This window comes from Harpegnathos saltator, unplaced genomic scaffold (assembly GCF_003227715.2).
Source record: "Harpegnathos saltator strain DR-91 unplaced genomic scaffold, Hsal_v8.6 scaffold539, whole genome shotgun sequence".
Taxonomy (NCBI): domain Eukaryota; kingdom Metazoa; phylum Arthropoda; class Insecta; order Hymenoptera; family Formicidae; genus Harpegnathos; species Harpegnathos saltator.
This window is the reverse complement of record NW_020230359.1, coordinates 1,333,284-1,347,649: the sequence shown is the minus strand read 5'-3', so window position 1 is coordinate 1,347,649 and position 14,366 is coordinate 1,333,284. Positions and strand designations below refer to the sequence as shown.

At 50.8% G+C, this 14,366-nt stretch overlaps 1 protein-coding gene across 6 annotated transcripts in view; it reads right to left on the bottom strand.

The window, feature by feature from the left end:
* Window positions 1–8,955: 8,955 nt before the first annotated feature.
* The window catches only part of LOC105187036 (echinoderm microtubule-associated protein-like 2), a 37,412-nt gene continuing 32,001 nt past the window's right edge, over window positions 8,956–14,366 (bottom strand). For all 6 annotated transcript variants that reach the window (XM_025303294.1, XM_011147602.3, XM_011147606.3 and 3 more), the window contains 5 exons: window positions 14,084–14,221; window positions 13,742–13,858; window positions 12,341–12,428; window positions 11,900–12,126; window positions 8,956–11,688 (listed from right to left, as the gene is read on the bottom strand). In XM_025303294.1, the coding sequence (XP_025159079.1) occupies window positions 11,563–11,688; window positions 11,900–12,126; window positions 12,341–12,428; window positions 13,742–13,858; window positions 14,084–14,221 (696 nt within the window). In that variant the 3' untranslated portion in view covers window positions 8,956–11,562. The remainder of the gene's footprint in view (window positions 11,689–11,899; window positions 12,127–12,340; window positions 12,429–13,741; window positions 13,859–14,083; window positions 14,222–14,366) is intronic.

Here is a 14,366-nt window from a genome sequence, read left to right as displayed (position 1 = left end):
CACTCAATTTCCATCGAACGAGCAGTCTGGCTTTTCAGCGACTTCTCGAAGACTATTCGAAGTCAGCCAGTGAAACTCAAGTAATTTCATTGCATTAAAAGCGTAATTACATTACAACGAAAACTCACGAACATCGGTCTGCTTTTATTTCCTACAGATTAGACTTACATCTACCAAAGGCGCGGATATTTTAGTTGGGGACATAAAAATAAATAAAAAAAAGCACAAGAGAGAGGTCAATCGAGAGAGTTTCTATTCGATGCGAAAACGAGCACAGGATGTGACATCGACTTGCGGCACTTTGGGCAATCGTCGGCGCGATTCCGAAACATCCTTTGTGCATACATTGTCTTGTCACAAGCGGTGACGATGCCGCAGCGACACTTTCCGCAAGACGCAATTACCTACGCGGACTCTTCCTCGCTAATTGCGTCTCGATCCCGAGAATAACAGCTCATCCCTGTCGAAGCGCGCGCGCGCGCGCGCGCGCGACGTGGACGTGGAGAAGCGGCAAGATTGCGTAAATGCACCACGACGTCGGGGAATGTGTTTCAAGATGACGCGGATGCAGCAGGAGCACGACACGCGACACTTAACGTTTCGCGCGGTCGCGCTCTGTAATTATTGCGGGCTTTTCGTATACAGTTAATCCGTCCGCGGCGTCGGTAGAAAGGAGCTGCTTAATTACCGCGCCGATTTCGTCCTGCGGAGCAATTATGCGCGCCCGCGCGCTATGATTTTACGACGAGCGAGGAAGAGGAAGGAGATGAGGCAGAAGCGTGAAGGCTTGAAGCTTTATTAGCGCTTTATCGTTCGCCGCGCGTCACGAGATATCTGTGCTATTAAGCGCTAATGATATATATCGAGGACTGAATATTTATAAGTGTACAAACGGCATATTAACTTCTTTAATGGCCGATCGTTCCGTCGACCGAAAGTCCGCGCAAAAGTGCGCGCGAAAGAGAGCGTCCGGTTTTCACCTCTGAACTATTCCGCTCGCGACGTTTGCTGCTCAATTAATAGATTATTGCCGCTCGTTTCCGGCCCGAGCGATATCGCGCTTTCGTCAAACCGACCGACCGATGTTTATCGAGCTTTAAGTGGTACGAGTTTATACGAGCGTGTGCGTCTATACGCGCGGAGGGAGGGGGAGACGCCTGTCGTAAAATTGTTATCGCTGAATTTTGCTGAACGAATTTTGTGCAATTTTATGCTAGCGGGGAATGCGAGAAGCAGGAGCGAAGGAGACGAGTAGATCGCTACTCGTGAGTAACATTAAAGTTACTCGTTTAATTAAAGGCTGAGGCGACGAAAAGGCACGAGATTCAAAGACGAGAATTGGGAAGACGGCGGAACGAACGTTAAGCGCCGACATCGTCGTCGAGCCGGGATTAACGTTCAAAGGCCATATATCACGGTGGGGTGAATGAAATTTCACCCCACGCGACTTTAATTTCGTTCTTAATGATAAAGCACACTTAAAATTGCACATTTGTTTGACTCTTTTATTTCCAAAGTAGAAAAATATACGCCGGAGTGTGAAACTTTATCCATGACGGCATTAACGTGATTTTCTTTGACGGCAGATTTTAAGGGTCGATTATATCCGCGTGTGCCGCGACGATTTCGCGACGAGAGAACGCGCTTGTTGTACGTCTCGTGTCGAAACGTCGAGAAGAAAGATCAACTGATCTCAGTATCAGCGGTTCATACATGTTTATCCGCACGCGGCGCGGCGAGACAGCCGTAATAAAGATCACGGAATGAGGCGCGTATTGATCGGCTGATCTCCGGGGCCAGTTTCGTGACGTAACGTTGCTGCACTATCTTCTCAACAAACAACACGCAAAGAATAACGCGTTCCTCGCCGCGTTTTGCTGCTTTGTAAACAGATAAATCATGATGGCTGCCGCGTGTTAAGCAGCAAACTTGCGCGTCTCGCAACTCGGTTGAAGCAAACAAGATAAACGCGTTGTTGTTTCGCGGGCCTTCCTCGCGCGGTTTCCTCGAGTCTTGTTCCCCTCCACAAGACGCGTGACATTTTTTCCCGAGCTTCTCTCTGCACTTTCCGAGGTTGAGGGAACCTCGGAATTCCAGCCGATAGGCGGCCGACGCCAACCTGTAATCTCGGGGCCGCTGCGCTTGTGCGACGCAGGTTACGTGTTCGAGCATACTTTCCGGGGAACAACGACGCAGAGTTAGTCGCAGCGATACGCGGAGCGCGAGAGTAAGAGCCGACGAGCGACTTGGCGCGGCGCGGCGCGGCGCTCACCTAACTTAATTAACATATCCACGGGTTTCTCCTCCCGCGCCCGCGCGCGGTCTCTGGAAATCGCGTTTCGCCTCACTCCCGCGCACGCTTTTCCCCCGAATAACACGACAAAAAGGGACAAAGGAGGAGGGGTTCTGAACGACCGCGCCGCGGCAGATCTCGTGGAGTTTCGCACGGCGCGGCGCGGCGATTTCAAAAATGAAGCTGAAGCGCGCGACGCGCGACGCGCTCAGCCCCGAGAAGCGACCGCGTATGCGCGCATTCGTTACACCTGGCAAACCTACTCATACATTAATTCATAATATATTTTGTATCGCGCGCGAGCCGGATACCGCATTACGTGACTCATAGCGAGCCGCGATTAGAGCAGCGATAATCGGCGCGCCTGCATGCGTCTGCGTCGTTGCGCGTTGGAAAACTGCACGACCGCGCGAATGCGCCAGCGAGAGTACGAAAACCGCAGGCTACCGGGGCATGATGGCACGGCAATTTTCTTCCCGTGTGCTTTCTCCAATTCTCTCCCGACTCCCAACCCCTCTTTTCTGTCGCACGAATCTTTTCCGCAACGCACGCCGCTCTCCTCTTTTTCTCTCATTTCGACCGCGAGTCTCGCGACTGCGCGTCTGTTCTCTTTTCCAGACCCCCGTGACCGATGTGAAGCAAACCTTTGCGAGTCCTTTGATCGACTCTCGTGAGTTCCTTGACAATTCAACGCGGGTCGACGCAGATTTGAGGAGAGGTGGGTCCGCGCGTCATCGTCGTCGACGGCTCGACCGAGAACTCAACGCGCTATTCGTAACGTCGCGCTCCCGAGCGTGTCGTAAAAGCTCGGTTAATACCTTAGATATGTGCTCGCTATCCCGAGATATTCGAAAAGCATACCCGGAAGATATCAGACGGCGCCAGGAGAGGCTGCTGGCTCATAGCTGGCCGAGTATCCCAGGAATTTCGAAAGATATCCAAACAGGGCTCGCTAGCCCTGACTAATCTCGGGAGACTACTCGAGCATCCAGGATACTCGGCTGGTGTTCGAGATATCCTGAGGTATTCAACACCGATACAACACCGGTACCTGAAACGGTAGTCACCGTGCGCAAATATGTAGACGAAAGTCTACGGTAACCCTACGCCCGATGAACGTCTCCGCTTTGTTACACGCACACGGGGTGTGCGAACGCGCTCTCTCTCTCTCTCTCTCTCTCTCTCTCTCTGAGCCGCTCGTGATCATCCGCGCACGGCGGATTCGCGCGCGGACCCCGGCGCGGGCGGAGATATCGTGTTGCCTAAAAGCCTAAAAGCCGCTGGTCCGCCGTCGAAGACACCGACTTCTCTCGCTGCCGGTCGGTTGGCTCAGCCCGGCGGATCGGCCGCGGCGCGAACGTGCCGATACACGAGTCGCGCGATTCATTCATGAAATGTTGCGACACGCTCTCTCGCGCCGCATTACACGCTCGATTACATAAAGGCGTACGTCTCGAACGAGAGAGCGCCTCGCATACGTGCGTTCGTCGGCTCGACGTTGCAACTGCTAGAGCTGTGTCCACAGCGCGGTGAGACGCGCGCGCCGGCTGCGCACACGACCGACCGCCGCTGTGCGCTGTGCGCTGTGCGCTGTGCGCTGTGTAAAGCGACAACAGCGAGCGCGACAGTGTGGCCGCGTCCGATCGTCCGTCTGTACGCGCGCGGTGGTGGGCGCGCAAGTAGGACAGCACTTTCCCTCGGCGGATTGCTCGGCTCGTTCCTTAAGGAAAATCCGCAACGCGCGGAGCGCGAGAACCGCCGAGAGAGCGTCGCGACGGGCCGGGGGAGAGAGTTTCGGAAACGGACTGGGCGAAATATGTGAATGGGATGCAGAATATTCTATTCTACAAACCGACACGAACCTTTATACCAGAACGGCAACCAAGACGGAGTTGATTGACCGTTTTGAGGTTTTGTCACCGTCAAACTGCGCATGCGCGTCCGGTATCGGTTAAAAACGTGGTTACGCACGCTTACTTAACAAAAGCTTACTTAACAGAGAACTCACCGGTGTGTACAACATTCACGGAAATTAATTATTTATCTCTATCGATTCAAACGAACTTTCCTGTGCTTACCTAATACAAACGACTGTTCGCGAAAGCGTAGCCGAGTTTCTGCGCGCCGGGAAACTGCCGTAACATCGTAACATTTCTCTCTCTCTCTCTCTCTCTCTCGTATCTCGCACCTTCGTGCGTCGGAGCTTTTCCAGCTCCTCCAGAAATATCAAATCCCACCTGTTTTCCGCTGAGACGATCAAAGTCTCAGCGAAACAGCGCGCCGACTCCACGTTGGCCAGGTACTTTTCTCTCGCCGTATCACGGCGTTTTTGAAATTCCGGTTTTTGAAAGCGCCGGCACGCGCCGGTACTGTCTTGTAACCGTAAAGACGGAGGAGAGGTTTCTCTTCACTGTGAACGTGCCTTTAAGTTCACTCGCTCGCGCTGCCGCGGCAGCGTACGTGTACCTGTGTTCACCGGCGATGAACACACACGTGTGTGCGCTCGCGCCAGGCGAGAACGAGAGTTGCTTTAAAGCTCGAGCGGGCTCCGACTCGAGCAATCGGGGACCCTTCGTCGAACGTGGGAAACGGCTACTTTTCCTTCCGACTGGCCGACCACACCACTCGGGAAATCATTTTTATCGCTGCCGCGCCGCGCCAGTTAGTCGATCGCCGTTCGTTCCAGATCCCGGTAAATGAATCGAGGCGAGACGTGCGCTCGCGCTCGCGCTCGCGCTCGCGCGCTTTGTCTCGCCGCGTGTGCTAATGCGAATTTCCAGCGTGCATATGCAGACACACGTCGTTCGGTCGAGGCCGCAAATGTCAGATGTCAGCCGCTCGTATCTTGCATCGTAGATTGCAGGGATTAATTAAATTTAAGACAATGGACAGCTCAATCGACCTGTGCAGCGCGATATCGGACTTCTCCCTCTGCTGTCGCGATTTAGCGATGACCGGGGTCGTTCGTCGTTAGACGAACCTGGAACCGAATCTGCGCAATGGCGCAGATTGATCGTTTTCTGTTACATTCCCGGTTCCCGGATGACGCAATTTCCTCGTCGACCTGTGAGACGACCTTATCTAGCCTCGGAGTCATTTCCTGTCAAAAAGTCTCGCTCTCGTCAGGCTTGGTCCTCAGCGTCCCGTGCGTCTGCCAAATTTCAAGCATTTCAAAGCATATCTTCGTGAAGACGTGCTTTCGCGATTCTCTCAAGGACCAAAGTCGCCCGCGATTATTATAATCTGCCGACCACGATCGGCGAGTACATCGATCGGAGGTGTTTCCCCTCTCGCGCTGGTTTCTCAATTTTTCGTGCCACGATCTGTGCCACGAGCACCGCGGGCGAGTACATTGACGAAACGATAGGAATTGTCTTTCGAGGGGGCACACTTTCGTTCGTCGATGGCGTAAGATTTTCACCGTGCGTTTCCGCTCTGATTCTGTGCGTATCCCGATTTTTCGCGCCGCTCTCGACAACATCGGCGAACGGAACGGAAGTACCCGTTGAAACTGAAATCGGCCTCGATCCGGCCTCCTGAAATTCAAATTTGCAGTCTCGAGCTCTTTTCGTCCGCGGTAGAAAGCAAGAGAGGGAGGGGAAGGGATACTGCAATTAATTTGCTCATGTAATCCTGCCAATTTGGTCTCTCAAAGTCAAAAAGAACGAGCGCCGCAATCAGCTCTCTCTCTCTCTCTCTCTCTCTCTCTCCCCCTCTCTCAATACGTGTTATCGCGCGAAGCCGAAGCTTGCATAAATCAGCGCGCAACTCTGACGTCACCTCCGGCGGGACTTTTTCGTCGCGTTTGTTTCGCAAGGCGCGCCGCGATTAATCTCGCTTCTCTAAATTGGAGCAGCCGATGAATGATTGTTTGATATCTCCTTAGCGCTTGCCTCCCGCTCCCTTTCTCTCTTTTTATCTTCTCCTCCCTTCCCATCCACCTCGTCATGTGGATTCCGATCGATAGCCGTGCATAATGTATTAGCGCATGACAGGGTGATATCGGCGATGCGGACGATGGATACAATTAAGCATGATCGATGATTCAGGCGACCGAACGGCCGAGTGGATCCAGAAGTGCTTAACTGCTCGGCGAGACGGCGACGTGTTGTTTCGAGGCTGCCCGAAAGAGACAGACCCCACCTCGATCTCGCCTCTGAATTGAATCGGAGAGAAGAAGTGCAACGACGAATGTCGTCGTCGTCGTCGTCGTCGTTGTCATTTTTATTCAGTACACGCGCGATCTCGCGCGATGGCTTTATCGGAAAATAAACGATCTCGTATTGATTTAATGAATCCCAACCTCACACATCCTGTTGGCCGTCCGCCGTGTCGAAAGTATAATTACGTCGACGTAAACAAATGTTTCTCCTCGGACGACGCGACGTTGCGCAACGGACGATGCGCGCGCCCGCGCGGAACTTGTTTTGCAAACAATCGCTAAACGCAGAATCGACAGATTTCGATTCTGCGTTTTCGCGTAACAACATCTCGGCAGCCGCTGCGCCGCGCCTGTTCCGAAATCGGTTTCTGAAAATTTGCCTTTAAGGTGCTTGCAAGGTCGGGGTAGGGCTTGGACACGTCTCGTAATTGATCGGCTGATCACGTTCACAGCCACGCACTACTTTCGTTTACGAATGTAGTTTTAGCTATTAATTTTATTTATCTAATATTAGATAGAGAAACGGGTAGATTTTTTATTACGTATTATCTTGATAATTGACCAGCAGCCGATCAATCGCGGAACGCACCTGAATTAGTTTTTTAAGCCCTACCAACTTTATAACTATAAGCAAAGTTCCCGAAATCGATTTCGGAACAGACCTGATATCCTGTCGTCCCGCGATAAATTAAGGACATTGAGGACACGGTTTAGGAGTCTCTTTCTTTGGGATTTGGGCGACCATTTTCGGAAAATTGTTGTTTCTCGCCTCTCGCCAGATCTTCATCCTCTCGCGGCCGTTTCTCGCGAGGGATGAGGGATCTCGCGAGAGAGCGATTCGTCGACGCGCAATTCATCAAACGCCCGCGCCCGCGCCCGCGCCGGCGAGAAAGAAAGAATAATTGAAAAAAGTTCCAAACGATCGAATCACGCGTCAGCGGGCGAAAGGAGCCGACTCTGAGTTTACGTTCATTCATGAGCCGCGCGGCCGCGCGACGCACGCACATACGACGCGCAGCGCGCGGAACAAAGCGCGGGATTATTTATCAAACGCGGCTAGTCGGCATCCTCGGTCGGTTCTCCAAGTAAACCAAGTTATTTTCGAAAGCGGCCTTTCGGGAGTCCTCCGCGCGGCGTTCTCGCGTTCCCTCTGTGAAATTCTTCCGAGACATTTGAAACTCTCTCGCGTCTTTGCGTCGCGTCGCCATTAGAAATTTATCTTCGCGATTGAGAGACGTAAAACGAGGAGAGAGAGAGAGAGAGAGAGAGATGGGGGGAGAAAAAGTATCAGCCGACGACGGCAGGCGCGAGCGCGTGCAGTCGCGAGCGTCGATCGTTACGCCGACGATAATGTAAGTTTCTCTTTCGCACGAGCGTAAATTTTACGACCGTCGGGGGCCGTCGTCTTCGTGTCGGTTTCTCGCGCTGCCTCGCGAGGTTATCTCGTTTGGCTTTTGACAGCCATGTGCACGTATGTACATGAGCGCGTTTTAAATAACAAAGCAGCAGAGCATCGCCGTGCGACTGCATTTCGCCATTCACGGACGGTACAACGCAAACTTATCGCGGAGCGATCGCGAAATGTAGTGTGAGCGACGAACGACGTCAAGGTGGCAATCTGGAAGCAGATTTGTCGAAGCGAATCTTCCCAAGTGGCGCGAACGACGTCTACGAGACGTCGTACTGTCTTTTCTCTCTAGGAATATTTCTAAGAGAAAGAAAAAAAATGTTTGATATTTATGACCGTAAGCGTAATGACAGTATCCTTCTCGCGTCCCCGCGCGATTACCCGTTCCTCCTTCGTATCTCCGAGGAAACATTCGGTCGGGGAGCGAACCGTTGGCGAGCGACGTCGTTGTAACGACGAGTTTCCGTCCGCAGATCGGAGGAAGAGGGCGGCGAGGCGGAAACGAGCATCGTTGATACCGCGTGTGCCCGAAAAATTCAATGTCGCTCGCGGAAGGAAGTCCCGGTATCGCAGAATCCGTTGAAACGCAGCCGGCAGGAAGTGCTGGACGCGAAGAGAGCGCGATTAAGGCGGCTGCTCGAACGCGACGCGATCGACATGGAAAATTCGCTGCGAGATTTGGGATACGCTTTCATCGCCACGCATCCTTGATCTCCTCTCGTCGTCCCCATCGTCGCACCTAACCTCTTCCTTCGGAGGAAATCCCCCTTTACGACCTTGAGTTTAACGGATCGCTGTTAAACGACTGCACTTTCACCGCTTTCGATTTCCCAACGCACACCGCAACGGTCGCGTTTGCCCAGGAAGTCGCCGCTCGCACATTCACGCGACGGCCGTCTCGTCCGGCCGGCCGAAAAATTCGACGCGGTCGTAAACCTTGCGATTTTATCGCGACGATCCAAATTTTCTTTACAATCAAGGCTTTTCTTCTCGCGCATATTACTCTGCAACATATTTGCAGACGCCGCGCATAGCTGCGCGTAGCTAGACGTCGCGTCAACTCCAAGTGTGATGATTTATAATTGTGTAACGTTGTCTCGGGAGGACGATTTATTTTATCTGTCTCGAAGATACATACATAATGCATACACGCATACACGCGTATATATTTTACCGTGGACATAAATAAAATATATAGATATATCTTACACGTTGACGACGAGTGAAAATAAAGTGATTATCATTGCTCTGTTAAGACTTTGGTAAGATTGGATTGATGCCAAAATAGAGGAGAACGGTGGTAGGCGGAAAGTAGGCGCAGGGTGGAGTAGAGGAGGCAAGGGGGGGGGTAGAAGAGACGGCACAAATTATGTGACCGCAAAATACGTGGAAAAAGGCGATAAACGTACATTCACCGTGTTCGAGCGTGTACGAAAAGTACTTCTTTCCTTCTCTATTCCTTCTCCCGTCGTGTCTCTCTCTCTCTCTCTCTCTCTCTCTCTCTCTCTCTCTCTCTCTCTCTCTCTTTCTTTCTTTCTTTCTTTCTTTCTTCGTCTTATCCTCTCTCGCAACTTATCCTACCGCAATCGTAATAATATACCTACTCGCTCGTCGAACCGCCGTGACAATCGCGCGTCGAAAGCACCACCCGTCGAGTCGCGAATTAATAACGCTACGTACTTTCCTATTGGACGGCATAATACGGCACTGTGAGTTGGTTTGCGGCTTTGCGACGATGCGTTTCTCCGTGTCTGTTTTTCGTGTTTTCTTGTTTCCCTGCCCCCGCCCCCTCCTGAAAATGCGCGGGGCGCCTCGCGATCTTTTCGTCCACGACTAGTTACTTTCGATGCGTTCTCGTCGCAGAAAAAGAAGAAGAAGAAGAAGAAGAAGAAGAAGAAGAAGAAGAAGAAGAAGAAGAAGAAGAAGAAGAAGAAGAAGAAGAAGAAGAAGAAGAAGCGCTTGCTTGTCCGCTCGAGATTCGTCTTCAATCGCGTTCAAAATGTATCCGGAATAGCTCGAGAGAGGCAGGTGGCTTTTCGGTTTCATACTTCGCGCACACATGTGAGGTACGTACGTACGCGCGTACATGCGTGTGCGTGTGACTCTTGACGCGCGAGCCGAAATCGTCGAAGGATTTTCCTCGGATGCGCAGCTTGATCGGCCAGTCGCGCGAAATGCGTGTATCGTTATGCAGTAACATATATTTATAACGAAACTATACGTGTATACATACTTATGTGTATCTCGGTATAATCCTTCTCTCTAAACATCTAGCTTCTTAAATTAATCGCTTGGAAAGCTTTCCTTCGTCTGTTGTCGAGTATGAAAAATAAATAATCGCAACGTCGCCGCGCCGGCGCGAAGTACGAGAAAGCGAAAGTATCGAGTATCGAAACACTATGTTAGAACGCGATGCGAGAGTACCTTCGCCACATTGCGCGGGTGACGTTGCAAAGTACATTTTCCTTAAATTATACCGAGCCGATCTCGGTTGCGAGCCGAGCGAGATATCGTCGTCCGACCGAAGCTCGGCCGCCGCGTTAACAGTGGTCCGCGCATTTGGGCATTTCTCTCGCGCGCGCGCGCGCGCGAGATCGATACACGACGGATCTCGCACGTACGTGTGCGTGTGCGCGTACATGTTCACGGGGATGAAGAGAGTGGGGATGACATTTAATCGTTTGGAGATGTTTAAGGACCCCACTCGTGTAAAAAGCTTCGTAAAGTGTACGTATGCATATGAAGCCGATCGAGAAGGAGAAAACCAAAAGCAAAGAGAACAAGGGAAACTAAATTATTTTACTCGCTTAGCTCGTAGTATAAATCACCAACGAGAGCGACGGATCGCGCCGTATAGAAATATCGAACAGTCGTGCTGCAATCGCAGGAAACCAAGAGACAGAGGAAAGGCGCACGCGGCAAAAATCGCGATTGCCGTGCAAAAATCGTCGTTCGTCCGATTAAGGGCAATTTTTTACGCGGTGCTTCTTTTATTCGTTCTGAGCAAGCTTCTCCTGAGCAACGCATTTTTGTTCGCTAGCGGCTAAAATTTTTAAGGCGCGATAAAGTTGAACTCTTTTGTTGTTGAGCTTTAATCACCAGACGCCGCGACTTCTGAATTTTAGACGCTAGCGAATGAAAATCGAGCGTCTGGGAGAAGCTTTTTACCGGCGAATTTGTTGGCGAATTAAGAAGCTTGCTTAAGGAGAATAAAAAGCAGCACCTTTGAACGTAAAGCACCCTTGAATGAAAGCAGACTCAGAGCAGAGCACAACGTTGATCGCGCTCAGAGACAGGCGCTCGTTGATACGGTGCGTTGATAATTGGACACGAATGTAAAGAGAAACGTGGCCGGTGCCACATCACACCGATACCGATACCGGTAGGTAGGTGAAGGAGACGATGCGAATCGCACGCGCGCGCGACACCCGCTCCACTCGCGCGAGTCCAACTCGCCCGACTCGAACGAAGATAAAGCGCGCGTCGAGAAATCCGCGAGGTATCGAAATCGTCGTTAGTTTGGATCCTCCCGATCACGGCGATTAAGTAGATGACGCGGCGAAGAGCATGCTCGTTCCTTTCCATCCCAAGCGACGCGTCGATGAATCCCCCCGCCCCCCCCCCTCCTTCCTCTTCTCAGTTCGATTATCCTCTGAAGTGCACTTGGAAAAGTTATCCGCTCCTTTAAGGACTATTCGCTCAATTGACTATCCACTGGAGAACGCTGGTATCGGCGCCGCCGGTCGATACCAGCCGGGAATCGTCCTGCAGGAACGACACGTTTGTCACGTGACTCGAGTGACCGCCGTAGGAATGGTAGAGTGACTGAAACGAAAATCGAATTTGACCTCGGGGTCAGTGACGATCTGCAGAGGCTCCCCCCTCTTCGACTCTTTTCGTTTTGCCTCCGATCAAGTCGAAAACGAGTTTAATGTCTAATGTTCGACCGGTCGGCGGTCGGCCGCCGAGAAAGGTGGGCGAAGTGGAGAATCAAAGTTTTGGATCACAAACTGCTCGTTTACCGCCTCGATTTTACCTTCGGCTGACACGCCGGGTGGGAGAATAACTTGACTTTGCCAAAGTCGTCGCCGGTAGCCAGGAGTTTGCCGTCGCCGCTCCGCGTGCAATTGTTCACGTCGGTCCCGTCGGCACCTTCCGGCCAGATGCCGATGGTCTCGAAGGATATCACGCAGGTGTGGGTCGCCCAGTCAACGTTCCTCAGCATTGACGGTTGTGGAATTTGACGACACACGCCGGGATTCCCTGCCAAATAACGGGGCGGGGGAGGAGGGGAAGGAGGGAGAACGTTATTTTGTATACGCGAACATTTGCATTGTTAATTTTGCACTTTATCTCTCGTCAACTTCTCAATGTTCCTCCACGGATGACAGACTCCCCGTGTCTATCGATTCATCGGAGCGAATAAATTTGCTTCGTTTCGAGAGAGAGAGAGAGGGAGAGAGAGAGGGTTACTCACAGTATAGCAATTCGTAGTCTCCACTGTTGCTGCGCAGATACTGACCGTCCACGGACCAGTCCAGATGAGTTATGAAACTCGAATGACCCTGAAATGAAGAAATTTCCGTATATACGCGCGCTGTCGTGCGCGGAACCCAACGCGAACTGTCGCGAGAAATTGTTGCAAGCGTGTTGCTGTGTTGTTGTTGTTGCTGTTCTTAGCTAAAGTATTGGACGCTCGTCTTGCGACGAACTAGCCGACGACACAGTTCTTATCGTATCTATCGTGTCGCAGTTGCGAGATGCTTGATCCGAGTTACTTTGTGCGAGAAGTGGTTTTAACGTGCGTGTGCTGCTGCTGCGGGGTGCTTAGGAAGAGTTAAGCGAGAGTAGTTCAGCTAATCATCTCAGCATTTCTATGATCGCGTGCGAGAATAAAAAGTGTCAAGTACGTCGCGTTGCACGCTCGATATCACGGAGGAGACAAGTGTGTAAGTAGCTGCTCAGTCAAGAGACGAACGACTTTACGCGCGCAACGCGACGTCCACACAGTTCTACGTTCTCGAGTGGCCGAAACACAAGTCTTACTCTGTGCCTTCGAATCCGCTTTGGCTAAAAATGGAAAAGAGTCGCATTGAGTACCATCGACCGGGGATCACAATTCGCTGAGGGCTACTGTAATACTACTGAGTCGATGAAATCGCTTAGGTTTTGTGTGTGTGTGTGTGTGTGTGTGTGTGTACATGATATTATACGGAGATACAGATATACCGAGTGTTCGGGATCTTTCGGAAACGAAAAATTGTGAAGATTAATCGGATCAAAGTGGAAAGAAAAGCTCGTCTTCAAAAGATCCCGGACACCCTGTATATATGTATAATTTTAGAGTCGGTTCTCTGAATTATAATGTATACACGATGTGTATATTTTACATAAGGCATGATGGATGGAATAGTTTATGTTCGCTTGAAAGGCAACAAGCCCAACCGTCGGATAATATAAATCCAGTTTTGTCGACGATTGATTGAATCCTGTAGCGGGATAAATGTATATACACGCGCTTAAATCTGCGTTATTTACAGCACATGTGATAATGGGTATTAACGTGGAATATTTTACAGATTGAAAAATTAATTAGGCAATGAAAAGAAAATAACGACGCGAATGAATCGAAAAGAGGACCGAATCTAGGATAACAGGTACACACAATCGGGTGATATATCCGGCGTAAAATGTAAAGAGAAACTTATTTCGTCCAATATCGCGCTTGAGAAGGCGCGTGTACTGTGGAACGCGGAAGTGAATTGAGTCGCGGCAGAAAGCAGCACTTTCGTAAAAATCGCAGAAAATAGCACAAGTTTGACTAATGTCGCGGTGATTACTCTGTGATTGGGCGATTATTTCGTCTTAATTTACTCACCATACACCGTCCGACTCGACTGTACTTGGTCGCGTCGTCGTTCACTTGGTAGATGTAAATGTAATTGTCTCTGGAACCCAGTGCGAGCAGAGAACCATCGGGCGAGAATTGCACGGCCTAAAATCGCGAGAAATCGTGAAAATCCCGATAAAATCACTGATATCGCTGATTATGCCTTCTCGATATCATCCTACACCGCACTTCGCAGAGTTGTTTCAGCGAACATATTCGTGTCAAAAATTAAGGGAAAGTCGGGGCACTTTCACGGTGGGGGGGGAGGGGGGATTCGAATTTCTCGAGAATTAGAAACCATTACCAGGCTGTTTCTACGAACGTACGTACCTGTAGAGGTTCGGAACCATCACTGTGGTGCGTGTACAATTCTCGCGTCTCGCTGTCAATAGCGAGCCATTTCCCGGACACGCAACCGACGACTATGACGTTGCCGTCCGGGGAAAAGACAATGCTCTGCGCTTGCTCCTGAAGAAAAGACGAAAGCATGCAAAGTATTAAGTAAACAAGAGATAACGGGATGCACTGGGAGAATGCCGGTTTACGTATTATAAAGCATATCGACTTATCGATTATTAAAAAAAAATATATTTTTTGTCTGTAAACTTAAAAT